The 19,996-nt window shown below is 45.1% G+C and overlaps 1 protein-coding gene and 1 long non-coding RNA gene across 2 annotated transcripts in view; one reads left to right on the top strand and one right to left on the bottom strand.

Annotated features, from left to right (window-relative positions):
- The window catches only part of SLC6A3 (solute carrier family 6 member 3), a 239,014-nt gene that overhangs the window by 171,831 nt on the left and 47,187 nt on the right, over positions 1-19,996 (bottom strand). Inside the window, exons 2-3 of the mRNA XM_063922941.1 lie at positions 6,088-6,219; positions 3,570-3,807 (exon numbers count right to left, since the gene is read on the bottom strand). Of these exons, the coding sequence (XP_063779011.1) occupies positions 3,570-3,807; positions 6,088-6,219 (370 nt within the window). The remainder of the gene's footprint in view (positions 1-3,569; positions 3,808-6,087; positions 6,220-19,996) is intronic.
- The window catches only part of LOC134927867 (uncharacterized), a 131,016-nt gene that overhangs the window by 86,232 nt on the left and 24,788 nt on the right, over positions 1-19,996 (top strand). The gene's annotated exons all lie outside the window — the stretch shown is intronic.

Here is a 19,996-nt window from a genome sequence, read left to right as displayed (position 1 = left end):
GCGTACAGTGTTCTTAGACCTCATAAAGGGTATTATATAAGATAAATTTTCAGCTTTATCAGTGCTCTTGCCGAGGCCACAGGATACATAAATCCTCACAAAGGAGAAGAACAGAAGGGTATAGAAACCCCAATGGTGTAATACGTTCAATATGTGGTTATCAGAAAGGTGTGTGAGAAATGAAGAGGTGACGTTTGATCTAGAACATACCAAACTTACATAGATATAAACAGTGTAATCCTATAAAGGTATCTTTCAGAGGTATTAGTAGTATGGGGGTGATGCGTACCCCAAACTCACGTTCTGCAGATGTTACACAGGCACATCAAGGTTTCTTTAATGGATCACTTCCTGTTTCCCCTCTTCTGTACTGTCGCCGAGGCCACAGGATACACAGACCCTCACAAAGGAGAAGGTTTCATGATAATGTGTCCATTTATTGTAAATAATTTTAAAATCTTTAAAAAAAAATTCCATATAAAAAATTTCAAACATGAGTCACCATGTATACAATGGAGGAAAGCATCCCAATACTGGGAGGTAGTTGTAAAGAAAAACACAGACCTGGGGTGCGGTAACTCCGGACTCCCACACTCCAAAGGGCTGATCTCCTGGGTATTGGGGTGTCCCTCCTTAACCACCAACGCGTTTCAACTGAAAAGTCTTTGTCAAGGTTACAAAGACTTTTCAGTTGAAACGCGTTGGTGATTAAGGAGGGACACCCCAATACCCAGGAGATCAGCCCTTTGGAGTGTGGGAGTCCGGAGTTACCGCACCCCAGGTCTGTGTTTTTCTTTACAACTACCTCCCAGTATTGGGATGCTTTTCTCCATTGTATACATGGTGACTCATGTTTGAAATTTTTTATATGGAATTTTTTTTTACAGATTTTAAAATTATTTACAATAAATGGACACATTATCATGAAACCTTCTCCTTTGTCAGGGTCTGTGTATCCTGTGGCCTCGGCGACAGTACAGAAGAGGGGAAACAGGAAGTGATCCATTAAAGAAACCTTGATGTGCCTGTGTAACATCTGCAGAACGTGAGTTTGGGGTACGCATCACCCCTATACTACTAATACCTCTGAAAGATACCTTTATAGGATTATACTGTTTATATCTATGTAAGTTTGGTACGTTCTAGATCAAACGTCACCTCTTCATTTCTCACACACCTTTATGATAACCACATATTGAACGTATTACACCATTGGGGTTTCTATACCCTTCTGTTCTTCTCCTTTGTGAGGATTTATGTATCCTGTGGCCTCGGCAAGAGCACGGAAGAGGGGGAACAGGAAATAATCCATTAAAGAAACCTTGATGTGCCTGTGTAACATATGCAGAACGTGAGTTTGGGGTACGCATCACCCCCTTTATCATTAGTACCTTTGAAAAGATACCTTTATAGGAATAACTCACTTATATTTATGTAAGTTGGGTACGTTCCTGATATAACGTAAATTTCTCATTTTCACATGCATCATTCTGATAACTATATATCGAACGTATTACACTATTGGGGTCTCCACACCCTTTTGCTCTTCTCGGTTTTATGAGTGGCGATTGAAAAGGGATAGAAGATTGAGGGAACCCACCACACACAAGGAGGAGAAAGATACCTTTATGAACAATTCACGCACAGTGTACATGTGAGTACGGTGCGTACCCATAGGGAGCCTTCCAACTATACGACTTACATCTATCAACCATCACCTTGTATAGATTTACATACACCACTCTGCCTGAATCATTTGAACTGTTGGTGGCTGTCCTTCCTTGTGTTTGGGACTTTATTACAGTCTTGTGAAAAACCACTACTATTTTGTACTTTAGAACTTGCAGATAGCGCAGTAGAGGGCAAGTTCACTATCTCGCTTGCATCGCTCCTAATTTAGTCATCACCCATGTGTGTTATTAAAGTGAGATTTATCAGACCTCCAAAATGGCCATCCCCTCCAGAGGTAGCCCACCAGCAACACAGCAAAGGACACTGCTGAAGAGGGGGATGTTGCTGCACCTTGCGGGAGAGGTAAGTAATGTTAAATACCAGCGGCATATTTATTCGTATCACTGTGAAACTAAACAAAATATGCTGCTGTTATTAAATCTAATTAATAAATGGGCCCTATAATTTAGGCCCCAACCCCAATCACCTGTACACATTTCTAGCCAATTGAAACACGTATACTAGTTGGAGGTTGGAAGAATCACCACATCAGGACTTGGTACTTTGAGGTAAATGTAATAGCCTGTGAACTGCACGCATCAACTGGTTCCCAGTGAGTCTGGCTAATGTCTTAAAATAGCAATCATTTAAAAGGCAAAAACAGTTTGATTTTGCCTTTTAAATAATTACTACAGTACGTTAAAACTTTGGCCAGACTCAATGAGAATCCATCAATGTCTGTTATTTGCTGGTTATTATATTTACACCTTTGTCTGTGTGATCTTAGGGCCTGATTCTGAATTGTAAGTGAAGGAAAAAACAGCAAGAAACTGTGCACCTGGGCAAAACCATGTTGCACTGCAGGTGGGGCAGATTTAATATGTGTAGAAAGAATTAGATATGAGTGGGGTGTGTCCAAACTTAAATCTAAATTGCAGTGTAAAAATAAAGCTGTCTACCATTTGTGAGCTGCATGCAAAAACAGGCAGTATTTACCCCGCACAAAAAAAATATAAATGTATTTGCTCCTTTTGCAATGCAACATAATTTGATCCGGATAAAAGTTACTTGCTTTTTCTGCATTACTTACAGTACAAATTAGAATCGGGCCTTTAGTGAGCAACTGAAACCCAGGATCCGTCTACATTTCCTGACAAAACTTCTGAATTTATTCGTTTTTTTTTTTCTCCAAATAGAGGCATAATTGGCTCAAATTACCATTGGTTTATGTATATATGTTTTTTTGTAACTATTATTATTTTAAATTTGATTAAAAATGCGAATGGATATTTTGCAAGATATTGTCTCCTTTTCCTTTATTAATATTTTTGTTTATGAGGAAAAACCTAAGGAAAGGAGGAACAAAAGATTCCAGATGGCATTGTAGAACATCTATAAAGCTTTATGCTGAAATGCTTCATAAAATCCCTTTTAAGTGACTGCATTCACTAGGCAGAAATGGGATGCGGTTATGTTACCGGTGCGCGGGATCCCGGCGGTCAGCATGCCAACGCCAGGAATACCTAGTTTTCTCTCTGGTCAGAATTTGGGACATGTAAAGCTTTTTTAACGTTAAATTCAGTACACACTGAGGGGTAAATTTACTAAGGTGGGAGATTTTTAGAACTGGTGATGTTGCCCATAGCAACCAATCAGATTGTATCTATTATCTTTTAGAAGCAGCTAGACAAATGTTAAGTAGAATCTGATTGGTTGCTATGGGCAACATCACCAGTTCTAAAAAAAACTCCCACCTTAGTAAATTTACCCCTGAGTTTCCATTTGTTGAACTACACAGTGTGCTTCATAAGATACAGTTTAAAATAAACAGTTTTATTCTACAACTGACCCAACTTTAGACAGAAGTGGCCATTACAAATCATTTTATCAGTACTTACTCAAAGTATTCTGCAGCAGGTGTGACTCTGTAAGAATCATTGATATAGGAAAATCCGGAGTCATTGTAATAGTTGTATCTTATTTCAGAACAGTTAATACTATTCCATGAATTGTTACAGTGAATCCATGGCAGATCTGATGTGAATGAGGAGAACAGGTAATGTATGGCCCATGCAATGATAACATTGTAAAAAAATCCCACATACAATGATATGAGAATGACTGTAAAACCAACTCCTAGAAAGAGAGACAAAATATATTTTCATTAAAAATGTTAACTGTTTTCCTTATCTGACAATATAATATTCATACAAAATGCTTATTACATGTACTACTGTGTTCAGACAAAGTGAATATATCACATGTTCCTGCCCTCACTCTTATACTATGTTTGATTAGCAAACTAGCAGAAAGAACCGTAAAGATAGATGAAAATGGCAACTGGAAATTATTCATAAAAATGTTTATTTCATCAGACAATTTGCAGTGTTCTTTGGGGAAAACCATTTTATTCAAATGGACAACGATCCTATCATTCACTTCTGGTCAATTGACACTAAGGGATGCCTTATTATCCTGTACAATGGCATATACATGCACCCTGGGAGTTTTTAGGGATCTTTATGCATGCACAGTAGCTAAACCACGCTCAACTATCTAAGCATCGGTATTGTGTGCAGCTCTGGATCAGGACCTTAGTCTGCTATTTACCTGCCTAGCATGCTAAACAGACCAACCAGCATGCTAATTGTAGACAATGCTACTCGCCTGCTCCACATCAGCACTCTACATCATGGACAGAGAGCAGTAAGCTATTAGCATACTGGACACAATTTTTGTCTCCCTCCTGGGAAAACTATGGCCCTCATTCCGAGTTGATCGGTCGCAATGCGAATGTAGCAGAGTTACACACGCTAAGCCGCCGCCTACTGGGAGTGTATCTTAGCTTCTTAAAAGTGCGACCGAAGTAATCGCAATATTGCGATCACAAACCTCGTAGCAGTTTTGGAGTAGCTTCAGACTTACTCTGCCTGTGCGATCAGTTCAGTGCTTGTCGTTCCTGGTTGACGTCACAAACACACCCAGCGTTCGCCCAGGCACTCCCACCGTTTCTCCGGCCACTCCTGCGTTTTTTCCGGAAACGGTAGCGTTTTCAGCCACACGCCCCTGAAACGCCGTGTTTCCGCCCAGTAACACCCATTTCCTGTCAATCACATTACGATCGCCGGAGCGATGAAAAAGCCGTGAGTAAAATTACTTTCTACATAGCAAAGTTACTTGGCGCAGTCGCAGTGCGAACATTGCGCATGCGTACTAAGCGGATTTTCATTGCGATGCGATGAAAAATACCGAGCGAACAACTCGGAATGAGGGCCCATGTAAGGGACATTGGTGCATCTATCATGGGTGCAGGTTGTCTAATAACTTACCTCTCTGGAGTCCCGCGTTGGCACTGCAGCAGTATAAATTATGGGGAAAATAGCATGAGGACCATGCAACGCAGAAAGAGGGGAGCCCCGGGAGGGGGATGAATTTTGTTTCTTCATTCTGGCGCAAAATAGTATTTACTTAAGAATAGAAGATATGGAGACAGACTATTTTGTTAGCTTATCACTGGATGATTCAAGCTTAGATTAATGAGTCCGGAGTCCGGTGACGGTGGCCCTGCTGTGCGGGCACAAATCACTCAGAAAAGGGTAATTTCTGAGTGATTTGCGGAGGCGCACTGGAGGTGTCCCCGAGAACAAGGCATGGGCGCCATGTTCCTGGAGACCTGCACATGCGCAGTAGACTGCCAATATGCCAGAGTCTACTGCTGCCCATACTTACCGACGTTCTGGCTGCTCTCTGCGGGAGAGAGCAGCCAGGTCGGCTCAACAGGTGGGCCGGGGAGCACTCTGATGAATGGAGGGGGTGGTCCGGAGGAGGATCAAGGGCAGAATAGGGGCGTGGTTACGGTGAAGCCTCATTTAAGCCACGCCCCCGCTCTGTAATGCCGCGATCACCGGCATTACAATGCAGGGGGCGTGGCTATGATGACGCGATTCAGCAAGAATCGCGTCATCGTCTGCCCGGACCGCCCACTTTACACACAAAGTGGGCGGACGGGCAGGGGGGACCCATCAAATCGGGAGACTTGCCTGCTCTTCCGGGGGGCCGGGATGGTCACCCGATTTTCGGGAGCCTCCCGGCCATTTTGGGAGAGTAGGCAAGTATGCTGCTGCCAGAGAGGAGGGGGGCCACGATGGAGGCTGCCAGTGGGTCCCCTCCTTTCTTAAAACACCCTTGGTTTTCATGCTAATCACTCATTTTGAATTTGGTGCAAAACTGCAAATATACTTTAAGTAAAAGTTTGCATTAGAGGAATCATTTCAGATAAAGATACAGATCTGAAATGCCATAAAGATAACCAGACATTTAAATATTAGCACAAATGATGTATAAATAGTTATACTAAGTCTTTATTCTGCATCAGCTGAATGAATCACCATACCAGTATTTTAAAATACAGCTTACCTTTTAATATAGGACAAATCTTCCAGACTCCTGCAGCTCCCTCTCGGTTAAATTGTCCTAGAGCAAGCTCCATGTAGAAAAGAGGCATGCCAGCAATAATCATGAAAAACAAATAAGGTACCAGAAAAGCACCTGGAAAAAAATAAGAAATGAAAACATTACTTAATGTCTTGTATTCAAAAAATATTTAAGTGTGGAAAGCATTCTCTGTATACATGAACCATACTTAAGAGGACAGAGTTGGTGGAAGGAATTGGAAACAGAGCTCATAGAAACCCCACAGGGTCATAGAAACATATATCATATAATAAGAACCACACATAGAAACATATATCATATAATAAGAACCACTTGGCCTTTTTAGTTTGCCCTAAGCACATGTATACACACACACACACACACACACACACACACACACACACACACGGGTTCATTTTTGTCAGGACTCAATTAACCTACCAGTATAGTTTTGGATTGTGGGCAGAAACCAGAGTACCCAGCAGAAACCCACACAAGCACGGGGAGAATATACAGACTCCACACAGTTAGGGCCGTGGGGGGAATCAAATCCAAGACCTCAGTTTTTGCTGACTATCACCTTGACCAGTTGCTGCTTCTTCTCATCTCATTGAGGGGCCTATTAACTAAGCCTTAGGTGGAGATAAAGTGGCCGGAGATAAAGTACCAGCCAATCAGCTCCTATTATTTTACAAACATAGCTTGTGACATGGCAGTTAGGAGGTGCTTTATCTCCGCCCACTTTATCTCCATCCAGAGCTTAGTAAATAGACCCGAGTTCCAAACTGGTATCAGTCTCATTGATCACTGTACAAATTACTTTCATGCACTCCTCTGAGAATGGTTGTTGGAGCTTGGTACAGGGCAGGAAACATTAGTGGCAGCAGTGTCTGAGGAGCAAGGGATATTACAAATACATATTGGCCACAGGCTGGACAGATATGGCTCTTATATTACTCTGAGATAAGGGCCCCATACACTAGAACGATATGTCTAGAGGCTGAAGTCGGGGCGATTTCCTTTGCACTCTCCTGGGAGCTTCCCAGGAGTGTTTACATACGATACCAAATGATTTGGTACAATGTGACTTTTTTGAGCATGCTATACATCACATAGGATATGTCAAGCGCCTACATATCGTATGGGATTTATAGCATGCATTCACAGGTACCATCAGATACATCTGATGGGCTGGATTAGGGTGCTAGGGGGGCTGGCCCAAAGGTAAATTAACAAATTAAGGGGGTCATTCTGAGTTGATCGCTCGCTAGCAGTTTTTAGCAGCCGTGCAAACGCATAGTCACCGCCCACGGGGGAGTGTATTTTCGCTTTGCAGGAGTGCGAACGCCTGGACAGCAGAGCGCCTGCAAACACATTTTGTGCAAAACAAGACCAGCCCTGTAGTTACTTATCCTGTGCGATGATTGCTGCGAAGAGTGACACGGTAATGAAGTCAGATACCCGCCCAGCAAACGCCCGGCCACGCCTGCGTTTTTCCAAACACTCCCAGAAAATGTTCAGTTGACACCCAGAAATGCCCTCTTCCTGTCAATCTCGTTGCGATCGGCTGTGCGTTTGTAATTGTCGCTAGAACCAGTGCAAAACAACAAAGGACTTTGTACCCGTACGACGCGCGTGCGCATTGCGGTGCATATGCATGCACAGATTAGCCATTTTTCTCACTGATCGCTACGTGGCGAACAACAGCAGCTAGCGATCAACTCGGAATGACCCCGTAAAACCATTATTTAAAGGTAAAGAAAAGACACCACACCTGTTTAGTTACTTTTAAAGCGTTTATAGAAAAAGTTTGTTGTTCCCTCTTGGAAACTGTGCAAAAACTAGTGATGTGCACCTGAAATTTTTCGGGTTTTGTGTTTTGGTTTTGGGTTCGGTTCCGTGGCCGTGTTTTGGGTTCGGACGCGTTTTGGCAAAACCTCACCGAATTTTTTTTGTCTGATTCGGGTGTGTTTTGGATTCGGGTGTTTTTTTCAAAAGACCCTAAAAAAAAGGTTAAATCATAGAATTTGGGGGTCATTTTGATCCCATAGTAATATTAACCTCAATAACCATAATTTCCACTAATTTTCAGTCTATTCTGAATACCTCACACCTCACAATATTATTTTTAGTCCTAAAATTTGCACCGAGTTTGCTGGATGGCTAAGCTAAGCGACCCTAGTGGCCGACACAAACACCTGGCCCATCTAGGAGTGGCACTGCAGTGTCATGCAGGATGGCCCTTCAAAAAAACACTCCCCAAACAGCACATGACGCAAAGAAAAAAAGAGGCGCAATGAGGTAGCTGTGTGACTAAGCTAAGCGACCCTAGTGGCCGACACAAACACCTGGCCCATCTAGGAGTGGCACTGCAGTGTCACGCAGGATGGCCCTTCAAAAAAATACTCCACAAACAGCACATGACGCAAAGAAAAATGAAAGAAAAAAGAGGTGCAAGATGGAATTGTCCTTGGGCCCTCCCACCCACCCTTATGTTGTAAAAACAGGACATGCACACTTTAACGAACCCATCATTTCAGCGACAGGGTCTGCCACACGACTGTGACTGAAATGACTGGTTGGTTTGGGCCCTTACCAAAAAAGAAGCAATCAATCTCTCCTTGCACAAACTGGCTCTACGGAGGCAAGATGTCCACCTCATCATCATCGTCCGATTCATCACCCCTTTCACTGTGTACATCCCCCTCCTCACAGATTATTAATTCGTCCCCACTGGAATCCACCATCTCAGGTCCTCGTGTACTTTCTGGAGGCAATTGCTGCTGGTGAATGTCTCCATGGAGGAATTGATTATAATTCATTTTAATGAACATCATCTTCTCCACATTTTCTGGAAGTAACCTCGTACGCCGATTGCTGACAAGGTGAGCGGCGGCACTAAACACTCTTTCGGAGTACACACTGGAGGGAGGGCAACTTAGGTAGAATAAAGCCAGTTTGTGCAAGGGCCTCCAAATTGCCTCTTTTTCCTGCCAGTATACGTACGGACTGTCTGACGTGCCTACTTGGATGCGGTCACTCATATAATCCTCCACCATTCTTTCAATGGTGAGAGAATCATATGCAGTGACAGTAGACGACTTGTCAGTAATCGTTGGCAGGTCCTTCAGTCCGGACCAGATGTCAGCATCAGCAGTCGCTCCAGACTGCCCTGCATCACCGCCAGCGGGTGGGCTCGGAATTCGTAGCCTTTTCCTCGCACCCCCAGTTGCGGGAGAATGTGAAGGAGGAGATGTTGACGGGTCGTGTTCCGCTTGACTTGACAATTTTGTCACCAGCAGGTCTTTGAACCTCTGCAGACTTGTGTCTGCCGTAAAGAGAGATCCAAGGTAGGTTTTAAATCTAGGATCGAGCACGGTGGCCAAAATGTAGTGCTCTGATTTCAACAGATTGACCACACGTGAATCCTGGTTAAGCGAATGAAGGGCTCCATCCACAAGTCCCACATGCTTAGCGGAATCGCTCTGTTTTAGCTCCTCCTTCGATGCCTCCAGCTTCTTCTGCAAAAGCCTGATGAGGGGAATGACCTGACTCAGGCTGGCAGTGTCTGAACTGACTTCACGTGTGGCAAGTTCAAAAGGTTGCAGAACCTTGCACAACGTTGAAATCATTCTCCACTGCGCTTGAGACAGGTGCATTCCACCTCCTTTGCCTATATCATGGCCAGATGTATAGGCTTGAATGGCCTTTTGCTGCTCCTCCATCCTCTGAAGCATATAGAGGGTTGAATTCCACCTCGTTACCACCTCTTGCTTCAGATGATGGCAGGGCAGGTTCAGGTGTTTTTGGTGGTGCTCCAGTCTTCTGTACGCGGTGCCTGTACGCCGAAAGTGGCCCGCAATTCTTCTGGCCACCGACAGCATCTCTTGCACGCCCCTGTCGTTTTTTAAATAATTCTGCACCACCAAATTCAAGGTATGTGCAAAACATGGGACGTGCTGGAATTTGCCCAGATGTAATGCACTCACAATATTGCTGGCATTGTCCGATGTCACAAATCCCCAGGAGAGTCCAATTGGGGTAAGCCATTCTGCGATGATCTTCCTCAGTTGCCGTAAGAGGTTTTCAGCTGTGTGCCTATTCTGGAAAGCGGTGATACAAAGCGTAGCCTGCCTAGGAACGAGTTGGCGTTTGCGAGATGCTGCTACTGGTGCCGCCGCTGCTGTTCTTGCAGCGGGAGGCAATACATCTACCCAGTGGGCTGTCACAGTCATGTAGTCCTGAGTCTGCCCTGCTCCACTTGTCCACATGTCCGTGGTTAAGTGGACATTGGGTACAACTGCATTTTTTAGGACACTGGTGAGTCTTTTTCTGACGTCCGTGTACATTCTCGGTATCGCCTGCCTAGAGAAGTGGAACCTAGATGGTATTTAGTAACGGGGGCACACTACCTCAAGAAATTGTCTAGTTCCCTGTGAACTAACGGCGGATACCGGACGCACGTCTAACACCAACATAGTTGTCAAGGCCTCAGTTATCCGCTTTGCAACAGGATGACTGCTGTGATATTTCATCTTCCTCGCAAAGGACTGTTGGACAGTCAATTGCTTACTGGAAGTAGTACAAGTGGTCTTCCGACTTCCCCTCTGGGATGACGATCGACTCCCAGCAGCAACAACAGCAGCGCCAGCAGCAGTAGGCGTTACACTCAAGGATGCATCGGAGGAATCCCAGGCAGGAGAGGACTCGTCAGACTTGCCAGTGACATGGCCTGCAGGACTATTGGCTTTCCTGGGTAAGGAGGAAATTGACACTGAGGGAGTTGGTGGTGTGGTTTGCGCGAGCTTGGTTACAAGAGGAAGGGATTTACTGGTCAGTGGACTGCTTCCGCTGTCGCCCAAAGTTTTTGAACTTGTCACTGACTTATTATGAATGCGCTGCAGGTGACGTATAAGGGAGGATGTTCCGAGGTGGTTAATGTCCTTACCCCTACTTATTACAGCTTGACAAAGGCAACACACGGCTTGACACCTGTTGTCCGCATTTCTGTTGAAATACTTCCACACTGAAGAGCTGATTTTTTTGGTATTTTCACCAGGCATGTCAATGGCCATATTCCTCCCACGGACAACAGGTGTCTCCCCGGGTGCCTGACTTAAACAAACCACCTCACCATCAGAATCCTCCTTGTCAATTTCCTCCCCAGCGCCAGCAGCACCCATATCCTCATCCTGGTGTACTTCAACACTGACATCTTCAATTTCACTATCAGGAACTGGACTGCGGGTGCTCCTTTCAACACTTGCAGGGGGCGTGCAAATGGTGGAAGGCGCAAGCTCTTCCCGTCCAGTGTTGGGAAGGTCAGGCATCGCAACCGACACAATTGGACTCTCCTTTGGGATTTGTGATTTTGAAGAACGCACAGTTCTTTGCTGTGCTTTTGCCGCAAGTCTTTTCTTTTTTCTAGCGAGAGGATGAGTGCTTCCATCCTCATGTGAAGCTGAACCACTAGCCATGAACATAGGCCAGGGCCTCAGCCGTTCCTTGCCACTTCGTGTCGTAAATGGCATATTGGCAAGTTTACGCTTCTCCTCAGATGCTTTCAATTTTGATTTTTGGGTCATTTTTTTACTGATCTTTTGTGTTTTGGATTTTACATGCTCTGTACTATGACATTGGGCATCGGCCTTGGCAGACGACGTTGATGGCATTTCATCGTCTCGGCCATGACTAGTGGCAGCAGCTTCAGCACGAGGTGGAAGTGGATCTTGATCTTTCCCTATTTTTTTAACCTCCACATTTTTGTTCTCCATATTTTGCGCACAACTAAAAGCCACCACAGGTATACAATGTAGATGGATGGATAGTATAGTATTACTTATACTTATGGACGACGAGTGACGACACAGAGGTAGGTACAGCCGTGGCCTACCGTACTGCTGCTTAGTGCTTATATATAAATATAATATACTGTATAACGGACCTGGTGGACAGTGTCAGCAGCAGACTGCTAAACTAGTATGAAGAAAGAAAAAAAAAACACCACAGGTATACAATGTAGATGGATGGATAGTATAGTATTACTTATACTTATGGACGACGAGTGACGACACAGAGGTAGGTACAGCCGTGGCCTACCGTACTGCTGCTTAGTGCTTATATATAAATATAATATACTGTATAACGGACCTGGTGGACAGTGTCAGCAGCAGACTGCTAAACTAGTATGAAGAAAGAAAAAAAAACACCACAGGTATACAATGTAGATGGATGGATAGTATAGTATTACTTATACTTATGGACGACGAGTGACGACACAGAGGTAGGTACAGCCGTGGCCTACCGTACTGCTGCTTAGTGCTTATATATAAATATAATATACTGTATAACGGACCTGGTGGACAGTGTCAGCAGCAGACTGCTAAACTAGTATGAAGAAAGAAAAAAAAAACACCACAGGTATACAATGTAGATGGATGGATAGTATTACTTACACTTATGGACGACGAGTGACGAGTCGACACAGAGGTAGGCCGTGGCCTACCGTACTGCAGCTTAGTGCTTAATTATATATATAATATACTGTATAACGGACCTGGTGGACACTGCAGTGTCAGCAGACTGCTAAACAAACTAGCATGAAGAAAAAAAAAAAAACACCACAGTGTTTTTCAGGCAGACAAACGTATACTGGACTGGTGGTCACTGTCAGTAAAACTGTGCACTGTACTCCTGCTATAACTGCTCCCCAGTCCCCACAATTAGGCAGTGTGAGCAGTGCACTCAGCACAGCCACAGATATATCATGCAGCAGTGCAGCACACTGAGTGAGCACAGATATGGTGGAGCGTTTTTTTTCAGGCAGAGAAACAACGGATTAAACTCAAAACCCTTCACTGTACTCCCTAACAGCTGCTCCCCGTCCCCAATCCTCCCCACAATTATAACTAACTAAGTTCTAATATAATACAACGGACTCGGAGAGGACGCCAGCCACGTCCTCTCCCTATCAATCTCAATGCACGTGTGAAAATGGCGGCGACGCGCGGCTCCTTATATAGAATCCGAGTCTCGCGAGAATCCGACAGCGGGATGATGACGTTCGGGCGCGCTCGGGTTAACCGAGCAAGGCGGGAGGATCCGAGTCGCTCGGACCCGTGTAAAAAAAAGGTGAAGTTCGGGCGGGTCGGATTCCGAGGATCCGAACCCGCTCATCACTAGCAAAAACTCTACTTTGATTTGCCAACATGACACATAGATTCAAACTGTATGCAATTATTTGCCAACATGGCATGAAATTGCATTTTTTTTAACATAAATATATATATTGAAAGCAGTAAAACTAATAAATAACTGTTTTATAAAAAATTAAATTCCCAATAAATATGGAGCAAAGCAAAAACTCCTACGATGGAGGGCTAAATGGTGTTTTGGACCCAGATTTGATAGGGAGAATACACACATGGTGTTAAGTGCACGAGGAATGGTCCCAGCCCCATTCTCATGCACCAACAGCACGCGTGTATCCACACCCAAACATCTGGGCCCAAAACACCATTTACCCTATACCGCCGCATATTTATGGGGAATTTTAAAATGTTTACAAATCCTCAAATAGGTGCATGTCCTTCTCTGCCTCCAGCATAGCCGAGTATATGGCTGTGGAGCAGATGGCTGGGGGAGTAGGATGTGTTTCGGTGTGTGGATTGTGAGGTGGTTGTGTGGCCGTAATACGCTGGATTTGGGGGGTTGGTAGAGAGAGGGGACGGCGGTCAAATAGGACCACATCATCATGGAGTTCCAACTTTCTGGCTTTGTTCATGATTTCTAGACAAAGCCTCTCAATCTTCTCCGTCTAGTCGGGGGGATATTTTGTCATCGATGATGCCATAAATACACCGAAATTAGAGAAGTGGTTGGGGGTGGGGGTGGGGGGGGCGGTTTGAGTCTGGATTTGATCTCTTCAAAGATCAGATCTTCGCCCTCCTGGCCGGTGTTTTTTTTCTTTTGACCTCTCTTCCGGGGGGCGGTGGAGGAGCTGGTGCTGCTGATGTGTCTGAGGTGTCATGTGTTTCTGTGGTCGGAAGCTGGTGCTGGGAATCCTCTGTCTCCAAGCTGAAGCTCAGGTCTGGGGTGGAAGGAATCTCCACACTTGTATTCTGTAGTGGTTAGAAACAAAAACCAAAGTTTAAATACAATTTTGTTTTAGTGGCTGATGAGGCATTCGCACTCCACGAGAACATTATGAAGCCGTACCCCCAAAGGCACCTGACAAGGGAGAAGCGCATCTACAATGTTAACCCACGCACGAAGAATTGTAGAGAATACTTTTGGGATCCTGTCTAGCCGCTTCCGTATATTCCTAATGGCTATCAATTTGCAGGTGGAGAAGATTAATTGGGTGGTGACTGTGTGCTGTGTCCTGCATAACTATTTTCGCATCAAAACCACCCAGCATAGGACACAGCCCAGAGGAACGCCAGGAAACCCAGACCCAGAACACCCAGAGGACACTTCAGCATTTCCCTCTGTGGAACCATCTCTACTCCATTCAAGGGCAAATCTACGGGCAAAACAGGTCAGGGACGAGTACCTGGCCTATTTTAATGGGGTGGGTGCAGTTGATTGGCAGGAGGACCACATTTAATTAGTGTCATGTGTTGGACTGTTAGTGGAACTTTGCTAAACTTAAATATGTATTTTTAAAAATATACTTACAGATGCCGTCAGAGATGGGTCAACATCTTCCGGCTCTGGTGTCTCTGGTGTAGCAGTCCGAGGGAGGGAGGTGAAACCCTTCCGGGTATGCTCCTGTTCCAGGATGAACTTGAGTATGCTGTAGTACCACAGCGTTTTTTTGTGTACCTGGCCCGAACCTGCTCCAGAGCTTTCGGAATCCTGGATTTTTTTATGTTCCTTAAGGAACACCGTGCGCAGGTTTTGTAACTTTTTCCTCACCCATTGTTTGTCAGCACTGGACATAAAGGGCTTGCAGTACGCAACTAAGTCATCCAATGCTGCATTCCGGCGGACTTTATCCGAATAGCCCTTGGACTTTACTTTCCACAAACATTCGTGGCCTCGGTACATCTCCAAAAGGCCGGTGATAAAATCAATGTCAGAATCGGTAGACATATCTGTAATGTAAAAAAAGTGGGGTACAAATGGTTTTAAAAAGGTATATGGTAAAATGTTATTGTGAAATGTTTATATGGTTCATTGGTTTTTTGTTTACATGGTGCTTAATTTGAAATAATATATGTTTTTAATAAAAAGTTTTTGTTTTCAGTAAAAAGTTTCCTCATTGCACAAACAACAATTGTGCTAATGGTCAATTTGGGGGGTTAAATTACTTTGGGGCCCCTGAAACACATGGTGCAGCATGGCGGTACAGTGGCCGGGAAAACACATGGCCAGTAGGGGGTTTTAAAATGACTTCCCACATGAAAATAATAAAATGTGAACAATAATTAGAATACTTTGGTGGTCAGTGTGAAAACATTGGTGATCAGTGTGATACATTGATGGTCAGTGTGAATATATTGGTGGTCAGTGTGATCGATTTGAAACACCTACTTGGGATTTAAACAACAAATATCAGATTTGTTTGGATCTGGGCTCCTGCTGCGTGGTCGCGTGCTGTGCTGCTGATGCTGCTGATGCCGCTGATGGGGGTGTCCTGAATGCCACTCAAACTTCGTACTATAGATCAAAAGCGATATATTGCGAGCACAAAAACCACACTTTTTTTCTGTTCTAGTCCATACAATTCCACTTGATCACGACAAATAACGAGTGCAGCACCAACAAACTGGAGGAGTCGACCCGACGCTCACGGGGCCGCGCATCGGATCGGATTGGATACACAGCAAAAATACACGATTTCCCCCAATATATCAGCCCGAATGACCGAATTGAGCTGAAATTGAGCAAAATCGTTCTAGTGTATGGGGCCCGATAGATAGATAGATAGATAGATAGATAGATAGATAGATAGATAATTTTAATGTCCAATATGATAGAATGCAACCTATGAAATATGTTGGTCATATTGATGCAGATAAAGCTGAAATGCATGGTATCAAGAACATAGCTGCCATAGGTGCCAGCAGTGCAGCTGCTTTGGGGCCCAGAGCAGGGAGAAGCCCATCTTCCCTGTCAAAGTTACATGTGATATACATTTTACACCATTGGGTGGTACATAGTGGCCCTTATAAACTTTTGCCTTAGGACCTACAAGCTATCTAGTTATGCCCCTGGACCTGCTCATTGTAATGTGGTATAAAATGTACTGAAGTGCATTATAAATAATATTACATAATATGTACTAGAGGCACTGTAATGTGGCACAATATGACGTGGAGGCACTGTATATCATATTGTGAATCGGGGGTACTCTGTTGCATAATGGGTACTGGCAGCCCTATAAAGTGACATTACATGAACTAAGGCACTACTATGATACATCAAATAAGCTGGGGCACTACTATGGGGCATAGTATTAACTAAGGCACTACTATGGTTTAGAAAATAGACCAGGGCCCTACTATAAAGCATAATATTAACAGCTGCTACGGAGAGGTGTCTCTCTAGAAGCATTGGGCCATGGTCCCCTTCAAAATGTTACTAAGGGGCCGTGCACATTGAGCCCGCAAGGGGCTTCATTCCATTCACACACACCCCATCCCCGTCAGCAACCAAAAGCCAGGATCCCAGTGTCGGTATGGTGACCGCCGGTCTCCTGACCGCTGGTCACGCATACCCAACATGTATATTGGCCAGGCCCACTGATGTGAACTGTAGTTCAGCATTGGTGCTGAATGCCTCTTACTGCATTCTGTGGAGCATCTATCAACAAATATTACTGGATAAACCCAACAGTGATGCCTTTCTCAGTTAGATACTTTACAGATGGAGCCACGGCAATCGTGGCTCCATCTGTGCCTAGGCGCGCCTATCACAGCCTCTGTGCCACGCACGTATCCGTGACGCGCACGTGCCCCATTCACTACAATGGGAGCGTCTCTGTGCACTCCCAGAGTGGGTCTAGGTACCGGATCTCCTAGACCCGCTGGGAGTGCACGTTTGCGATGGAGTCGCACTAGATGAGCGCAGCTCCATCTGTATGTATCAAAAATATTTTAAATCACATATAAACACATATCAACAATAAAAAAAATATACATATACATAAAAACATAAAACATAAACTTAAATATATAATATAATCACTTAAAATAGGATAATCTAATGCCTACATACAGTATATACAGTGGCGTAACAAGGTGACACACTGCGCCCTGTGCTGACACCACACCTACACTTGTTAAGTCATTACATCATGACTAAGAGGCCACAGACACTGCCGCCAGCTGTAACTGTTTCAATGTACCTTCTCTTTGTTCACACTGCCCAATGGGGGTCATTCCGAGTTGATTGCTCATTGCCGATTTTCGCTATACTGCAATTAGTCGCTTACTGCGCATGCGCAAGGTTCGCAGAGCCATGTGCTTAGTTATTTTACACAAAAGTTAGGCATTTTACTCACGGCATAACAAAGCTTTTTCATTGCTGTGCTGATCGTAGTGTGATTGACAGGAAGTGGGTGTTTCCGGGCGGAAACTGGCCGTTTTATGGGAGTGTGCGGAAAAACGCAGGCGTTCTAGTTGCAAAACGCAGAAGTGGCTGGAGAAACAGGGGAGTGGTTGGGCAAACGCTGGGTGTGTTTGTGACGTCAAACCAGGAACGAAAAGGACTGAGCTGGTCGCAATGGCTGAGTAAGTCTGGAGCTACTCAGAAACTGCTAAGAAATTTCTATTCGCAATTCTGCTAATCTTTCGATCGCACTTCTGCTATGCTAAGATACACTCCCAGAGGGCGGCGGCTTAGCGTGTGCAATGCTGCTAAAAGCAGCTAGCGAGCGAACAACTCGGAATCACCCCCAATATGCGGTATTTTCAAATTATTTATGAAATCTGCCTTAAAGCTTAAATATACACAGAAATATTACCATTTAAATATGCTAAGCAGCGTGACTTCCGGTTCCGGCCTCATGCTGTAAAGACGCTGCATAGCTGAGCTCCAGAGATTCCCGACCCGGCATCGCTATAACGACTGATTTATCAGTCTCCAAGAGCCAGTATCCTCTCCACCACTTCGACGGACCCTTCCCGCAAGATCCCGCTGACTTCTAACAGCCCCGACAAGCCGCACTCCTGCTACGGGACTCCCCCGCCAGCCGGCAAGCCGCTACAGTGACCCCCTCGGAGCTCCAGACCGAACGCCACGATCTGTAGCGCTCCGCTCACCCTCGTGAACCACCGCCGGCAGGACACACCGAGGACGGGCACTGCTTCTAGTCGCCTCGTGACTTCTGACATCCCCGACAAGCCGCACTCCTGCTACGGGACTCCCCCGCCAGCCGGCACGCCGCAGCAGTGACCCCCTCAGAGCTCCAGACCGAACGCCACGACCTGTAGCGATCCGTTCACCCACGTGAACCACCGCCGGCAGGACACACCGAGGACGGGCTCTGCTCCTAGACGCCTCGTGATCAGGTGCGGTCTCCATAACAACCACGCCACGGAGACTTTCACTACGCTGCTTCTCCTCGCTGCCACAGGGCTCACCCAGCCTAGTCACTAGACATAATAGCTGCACTCTTAGAGCTACCAACTGCAAAGTCAGAGCTCCACACTCAGGAGCCCCTTGGCTGCAAGCTGTTATTATTATTTTACAGTCTTTCACAAATCATCACTGCGGGTGAAGCACAACACGATCCACATAACAACTCACTCCCTTTCAGACCATCCTCTAGTATAACCCTTGACTTAAGAGCAATTTCTGCTGTTCCCATTTCAGCTTCTACAAACAGTTTTTTCCATACGCCACTCAGCCTCCTTACATATTGCAGGGGAATATTATTTGCTGAACTTTCCTCACCTTCTTCTGTCAATGGACCGTTTTCTTTCTCCCAATCCTGCAGCCGCGGCATCACCCTCCTCCCTCCCAGTCAGACAAGAGAAAAGAAGAGCTAATTCCACTATGGCTCCTGGCATTACCACCCCCCCTTCATCTCCAGCCCCCAAAAAATTAATTGCATCGCAATCCCCTTCACGTAACACCCCACCTAACAGATCCTCTGATTCACCTATCACATATGCGGATCTGACAGAAGCCATCACTCAGGCTGTATCTCCACTGTTGTCTAAAGCAGTCTCAGATATTTCTCTACAACTGCAACATCTCTCGCATAAAGTCTCTGTTAACGAAAATAGAATCGGTGGTCTATGTCACGATATGGCTGATGTCCAGGGTTGTGTCAAACGTCTTGAAAAAGAAAACTACCAATTGTGGATGAAGCTAGACGACGCAGAAAACAGGTCCAGAAGAAATAATATAAGGCTGGTAGGCCTTCCAGAATCTGTAAAAGGAGAAGATCTCTCTCATTTTGTCCAGGTGACACTCCCTACTCTCCTTGGTATTGCTGACTCTTGCAGGGACCTAGTGGTTGAGCGTGTGCACCGTGTTGGTCCTTTGCCTCGCTCTGCTGAAGGCCGTCCTAGGGTTACCCTATTCAGATGCCTCAATTATCTTCATAAAGTTGCCATATGGACTGCGTCTAGAAAGATTCGATCCCTACAATGGGAGAACAACCGTCTACTTATTTTCCAAGACTTTTCTGCCGAATTATCAAGAGCTAGGAAAGCCTTTAACCCAATTTGTTCAAAGCTGGTATCCGCCAAGCGTAAGTTCTCCTTACTCTATCCAGCGAAACTCCGACTCTACGATGGAGACAAACACCTGGATTTCTCCACCCCAGAAGACGCAGCATCCTACCTTCAAGAGGGGCTTACAGAAGTACACGATGACATCGCAGATGCCGCCCCTACCCCTGACACTTGATCTTCAGGTCCACCTCATAATTTTG

The sequence above is a fragment of the Pseudophryne corroboree genome, chromosome 5 (genome assembly GCF_028390025.1).
Source record: "Pseudophryne corroboree isolate aPseCor3 chromosome 5, aPseCor3.hap2, whole genome shotgun sequence".
Classification (NCBI taxonomy): Eukaryota; Metazoa; Chordata; class Amphibia; order Anura; family Myobatrachidae; genus Pseudophryne; species Pseudophryne corroboree.
The sequence above is the reverse complement of the archived record's forward strand: the minus strand, read 5'-3'. Positions and strand labels throughout refer to the sequence as shown.